We start from the raw sequence: 6757 nt of genomic DNA, 5'->3' as shown, positions 1-6757 counted from the left end.
CAATTTCAGCTCGGAGAGTTATGCTGTTCGAGTCATTTTTAATTATGACAATAATTTTACTGTCATCAGCATGTAGTTTCGAATGATGAGTGATGCTGTCTTGTAGATCATTAATGAAGGTTACGAAGAGCAATGGACCCAAGACCAAGTCTTGAGGCACGCCACTAATAACCGCTTACCATTCAGATTTGATGTCGTTGATGACCACTTTTTAACTTTGGCTGCGTAACCAAGCTGAGATCCAGTCTATGAGTGCGCTTTGAATGCCGTAAGCTCTTATCTTATGAAGGTGGCGTTTATGCGGCACTTTGTCAAAACGCCTTCGTTTTCAAAGTCTGTTTATAAGTCGTCTACAGCGTGGCTGCAATGAATCGTTTCCGTCATGATGTCCCGTGTTTCTAACAGGTTTGAGACGCAACCACAGTGTTGCTAATGGCTTAATTTGGAGTAAATAAACCATTAGTAACACAGTGTTCCATTATGCTTGTTTGAAAAATACTTCCCATCATTTTGCATGAAAGGGATGTAAACAAGATCGGCTGGTAGTTTGATGCATTTAATTTACTCCCCTTCTTGAAAATACAAGTTGCATTCAATTTTCTTCACAAATCGGGAACTTCACCAGCCGTGAATGAGCACTTGTAGATAGGCAAAATTTACTGCACATTTATTAAGAACCCGTGGATGTAAGCCGTCGTAGCCGGTTGACTTTCTTTTATCAAGATGGTTAAGGCACTTTTGTGTTATATCTATAGAAACACTTGCTTGGTCAACGACACAAATTGCTTCAGTACAAATTTCAAAAGCTAAGATTGAGCATATGTTGCCGGTATCGGTGTTTTTAGCAATGTAATAGTGTTCCTGATGCTCTGTTTGCTTTGTACATGTGCATGTAAGCGTATAGGGTTGCTCTCAGACTCCTTTGCAAATTTTCTTTGTAGTTGTGGCTGGCAGATTTTACCATTTTTGTAACGTTTTTCAATGCGGTGAAATGTGATTTTTTGAGTAATTTGTGCGTATCGCAACCTGCATTAATGTATTTGGCCCAAGAGGCGCGTTTAGCCTTGACCGCCTTAATAAGATCTGGTATTTTGCAATAAGATCTGTTATTGATCTGCTCCTGTTTCTCAGTGATGGGAGTAGTTGTTGATGGGATGTGTAGTTTGATGGCTTTTTATACACGTTTACTAGGAGCTGGTAATTATTGTTTGAATTTAGACCAGTAAATTCTGACTCCCATTTAACAGCTGCAATGTGCACAGGTATCGCTGCATAGTTTGCTTGACTCCAAATAAATAGAGATCGTAGCGGAAAAGTAGGTGAGTTGTCAACAACAGCCTTCAACAGCGAATGGATCTACAATAAAGCAGAGTTACCTTTTTTAACAAAGATAGCACGGTCTGAATTATTTGTTATGATCAGATCAAGCGTGCTAGTGAGCTTGACGTATCAACTACTACAGTACGTTGGAAATGTGACAAGCTAAGTTAGGTGACACTCATCAAGGCAATTTTGGAACTTGATATTACTTTGACGCTTATCTCTCACGTGTGCAACTGTTACAATGCCACCGTTAACTTTGATAGTCTCATAAGATGTATGACTAAAATTGAAATCGCCATATAGTATCATTGCCAAACAGTTAATATTAGGCAGTATCTGCTGAGTGGCCGTGATCAATGTAATACACTGAGTAAGAACCTGATCATTAAGGTTGTGAAGACAATATAAGCAGCCGAGGAAAAATAATTTTTAACCAATTTTTATTTTTCGCCAGATTTGCTTAATTGATGTTGAGTTGAGCTTAGTAGAATTAACTTTGTTGACTATACTTTGTCGCCTTTTGTGTAAATGGCAACTCGGCCGCCCCTATTTTCTCTGTCTTTGGGATGTGGTTGGTAGAGTATATAGAAATGACTGATAAATCTGTGAACCAAGTTTCCGCAAAAACTATGACGTGTGGCTAATTAGATTTAGGCAGAGCAGATAGTCTGGCCAAGAGCTCTTGTGTAACTAGCGTAGTCAGCCAGAGGTCTAGCTTGGATGCAAATTCGTAGCACTGATTGAACGTTGACATTGATCCAACTGATGCGATCCTTCGATGTATAATATTCTGAAACAAGTTATCTAGAATGTTAGCAGCGGCGAGATTGTCGTTTCTTGAGCTGGGTGCGTGTAGCGTTGAACTCAGTTGAGGCAAGTACAACCGCCTCGATCATTAGAGCAATACCGTTTTGGTAACTCCTCATGAAAGTAGTTTTTAAATTCTTTATTTCTTCGATTGTTGATAGCGTTGACAAGTTTTCAAATTTTCAATTTAATTTAGTTGAATTAAAATTGAAACTATTTTAGATATTTTATATATAAACAATACTTCAATATATTTACATATAATAATAAATTTATCCATTTATAATTACTAATAATTATAATTACTAATAATAAGTAATTTGGTTTGTCAAACCTTAAAAATAAAGCATATTGTGATGAAACTTAATCTGAAAGCAAATAACAGATTGAAGAAAAAAAGTTGAACGCAACTAACAATATTTGAAAAACTTAAGAAAAGAAAAAATTGAACAAAATATGGGGTAGACCGAGGTCAAATGTATCAATTTAACTTTGAGCTAAAATTACCAAGAGGCTATTCAACATACACAAAAAGCAAATGTGTATTTGTATAGCTAATATATTCAGCTATTAAATGAATGTAATATGACGGATTTCAAAACATTACCAACTGATAAATAAAACAAAATTCACAAAATGGGAAAGTGACACAACCGTGCCGGACCCCGGGGTGGTCATGACCTTTTCACGGTTTTTCATTCTGATTTTTTCCTTTTCTGTTATATCTGTGTACACAGCCGACTTTCTTTTCTTTTTTCCTCTTGTGCTTTCCTTTCTAGGTGGAGCTTTCAAGAATGAGCGAACGCTTTCAGGATTAAAAACTGTTGACTTGGACGGTATTGGATCATCTGCAAAATTTTGTAGCCTGTTTTCTGACAATGGTGTCTCTTCTGGCATTTGTCTTTCGTTTATCAATGGACTGTCTTCTGTAACTGGTCTGTTTATAGAATTGGTCTATCTTCTGGCATTAGTCTGTCCGTAACAAATGATGGCGCAAAATCTAAGTCTGTAGAAACTTGTCTATTATATGGATAAATACCGGCACACCTAAACCCAGCATGAATATTAGTAGACGTGAATGCTATTGGTAAAGCCGTTTGAACAATAGATGGTATGTTATGTATGGTCATGGTTTTACCTGGATTATTTCGCATCCAAGCATCACTGGTGGAGTAAACAGCTTTTTTAAATGGGCCATATACAGAACGGTCCAAAGGCTGAAATTTGTGTGAGCAATGAGGTGAGAAAGATAAAACTACTATTCCATTTTCACTACAATAATTTAATGCCCGAATTGATATATGTGACGAATGATTATCCAAATGGAGGAGAATTTTTCTGTCTTTTGATGACGATGTGTACTTTTGAAAGTGTTTAAAAAATATCAGGAATTCATCTTCCTGCATCCAGCCACTGCTGTTGCCAGCGCCAATACTTCCCACTGGACCGTCTCTGACAAAATGATCCTGATATCTAATCCGAGAAAATACAAACATAGGGAGTTTATAATTTTCTAAATCATTCACTGCACATGCAACGGTAACCAGATTTCCATGTTCGGCAGAAGTTATGGCGCCAACCTGATGAGATCCTCTTTTCGTCATAATTTTATATGGTTTCTGCATCGTCGTAACACCGGTTTCATCTACGTTGTATATGTCTATTGGTTCAAATTTGTGTTTGTCTAAAAACTTTTCTTAATTTTCAAAAAATAAATTCACATTTGCTTCATTGAAGTTTGTAGTCCTTGCTAAGTTAGTTGGTTGGGTGCATTTTATTAACAATTCCGGGTGTCGTCTCATGAAACCGTTGAACCAATCTTTCTCTGCGCATTTGTTATTTTTCCATTGTAACGGCATATTGAGCTCATATATAGATGCCATTTCATATGCCAGTCTTCTTATTTCTTGCGGCGAAAATCCGTAATATATATCAGCTGCCTTCATTATATATTTCTTCATAAAAATTTCGTGGTCAGCAGTAAAAACTTTGTTCCATGCTTGGTAACCAACATTTACAGGTTCGTTTAATGTTTTTCTTTTTAATATATACATTCGTAATGACGCATACCACAAACCATGTTTTTGTGCAGCTTTTCTATTAGAAACTCCCTCTTTGACTACATCATTGTAGGCAGATTCGTACGAAGATTGGGTTTGGCTACCCCTATCTGTTCTTTTTATGCGGTTTCGGGGCATCCTGAAGTAGAAAAAATCCATATTAGTTTATAACAATGAATTTAATATGTTTTTCAATAAGTTTTTTTTGACATTTTCTGTGCTCTTGTCAACATTTGTTAATTATTATATAAAAAAAAACTTAAAGTATGAAACCTGTATACTTTGTTACCTACAAGTAAAATACAGAGGTACAAACCACTACGAACATAAAAAATATTTATTTTATCAGTTTGAATGCAAATAAACCATAAAAAATATTAAAAATAATATCCTGGGGTTGGTTGTATCGGTTCAATTGACCCGGGATTTTGTGTCGTTCATTGATTCAACCGCCCCGATAGGTTAATTTTCGTTTGGCATTGTATTTTTTTTTATTTAATCGTGGTAAAGATAATCTAAATTCACATATATTACGTAAAAATAACTATATTTTAAAATTACCAAACAGAATGTACTCATTAAAAGATGACATAGTACTTCGTATGTAGTTTATTTATTGTCTGATAGCTGAAAACGATCTTTCACACGCAAAAGAGGTTACAGGCAATGTTCCTAGAATGCAAAAACAAACTCTTAAATGTGCAAATTGATTGTTAGGAAGACTTTTAAAAGTACTTGAAATATTATCTGGTCAGCAAATTTTTTCTTGAACCCAATAGCTTTTCCACAAATCAAGTTCTGCGCCTAAAGAAATTGCACATGGCAAATCTGTTGAATAAAAGTTTACAAAAGATTGAAACTTAATTTTCCAGTCAATCTTCTTAGAAACATAAGACATCATTTTATTTGGAATAATAACCAAACTATCATAAGCAACCAAAGCATTATCACTAAATCTGTTATTATCTTTGAATAGGAGGTGATCGATAAGTGGTATGGTTAACGATTTCTTGAAATAATCTAAAGTCGAACAAGAAGGAACATTATTTCTAAATATTTGACAACTTGATACTCTTGGTTTAACTTCTGCAACATCAACTTTAAAAGCAAGACAAAGAATTGTATCATACCACTTTATGTGAGAATCATCTTTTAGATTTCAAAGTGTAAACATACAACTTTTTAAAACTGAAATAGAACTTAAATCATCACAAACGCCAATAGATTTATCTGCAATGGTAGAAATAGGTGGTTCTTGATTGGTGTTGTATTTATCTGTAAACATAGTAATTGTTAACTGTTTAGCACAATTACTAACTTTTTTACATAAAAATTTACGCTTCAAGCATTTCTCATCTGGAGCAAAAACTAGAGGTACATAATGATTGTGTTTATATAAAAGTGGAGGATTTGATCCTTTAAAAACAATAAATTCAGAACATCTGATGATGCAGATAAAATACAAGGTTCAATTTTAAGATTAAACATAAGTTTATATTTTAGGAGAGAACCAATTGTTCTGTAGTAACACTGAACTTGTTTAAAACACACAGTTGAAAGAGCAAGAACGCAGAGGAAACCAGACCATACGAATTCCTGACATATATGTAATGCTTCTTCCTCAATAAGATCATTTTTTAGTTTTCCTGAGTCTACAGAATGTGTGGACACAGACACTGCTAACAAACTATCTATTGATAAAAACTCATTTGGATACTTGAAGCACAAGCTGACAAACGATGGATGATTACTGTAAAATGAGGGATTTAAATATAAATCAATTGCTGTCAGAATTCGACAAATAGAACTAAATAGACAATTACCAGTGGATTCAGATCTGTAAAAAAAAAATGAATAAAGCTTTTTAATACACAGTAAAAAAGATCCAACACCAAGCCTAATGTAAAATAAAATTTTATTCAAGTATTTATATGTTTGTTAAAAAAAAAGCAAATCAATTAGATCAAAGCAAAAGATAAAAAAATGGTTTGCTTATGCTGACTTTCTAAAAGCAATTAGTTTGTTTATGCGACACAATGGTCGCAAAAAGTGACCAACGGAGCCGTCCAGTTACGTAGACCTGGGAGATGTGAAAATAGAAGTAGATTGTAGATGATATCATTGAGTGAGAATCATAAATGAATGTAAAGACTATTCTGCAGGAGGAATAAAATGTTAGGTCTCTGGGATAGGGTGAACAATAACTCACGCTCTAGTCATCCTAAACAAATGATGAAACAATGTTTAGTCTATGACTAAACAAGTCAATATAGATCCGCTGGTTTATACACGGCAACCATGGCTAAAGTTATCGCACCATACAAAAACAATAAAATAAAATAAGTAGATAACAAAATAATAAGATAAATGATCAAAAATGATAGTACGGGCAATATAAAAAGAAAAAATAGGCTAATAAATGTGCTACTATTTATGGCCTAATAAATATGCTACTATTTATACTCTAGATAATAAACTGAAAACTGATAATCACCTGTGTGAGATAAAAGTATATAAATGTCGTTAATGTAACAAATTCATAATATAAAGCTCACAAAGCGCTATAA

General features: G+C 34.2%; 1 protein-coding gene across 1 annotated transcript; it reads right to left on the bottom strand.

Annotated features, from left to right (window-relative positions):
- Positions 1 to 3071: 3071 nt before the first annotated feature.
- Positions 3072 to 3734, bottom strand: LOC136079481 (uncharacterized). The gene has a single exon (XM_065795220.1). It carries the CDS (start codon positions 3732 to 3734, stop codon positions 3072 to 3074), a length of 663 nt encoding a protein of 220 aa, XP_065651292.1.
- Positions 3735 to 6757: the final 3023 nt, after the last annotated feature.

The sequence above is a fragment of the Hydra vulgaris genome, chromosome 04, assembly GCF_038396675.1.
Source record: "Hydra vulgaris chromosome 04, alternate assembly HydraT2T_AEP".
NCBI lineage: Eukaryota > Metazoa > Cnidaria > Hydrozoa > Anthoathecata > Hydridae > Hydra > Hydra vulgaris.
This window is presented reverse-complemented; position numbering and strand designations above follow the sequence as displayed.

Coding starts and splice junctions, on each gene's coding strand:
- LOC136079481 (XM_065795220.1), bottom strand. CDS start 3,734: ATGACGAAAAGAGGATCTCATCAGGTTGGCGCCATAACTTCTGCCGAA.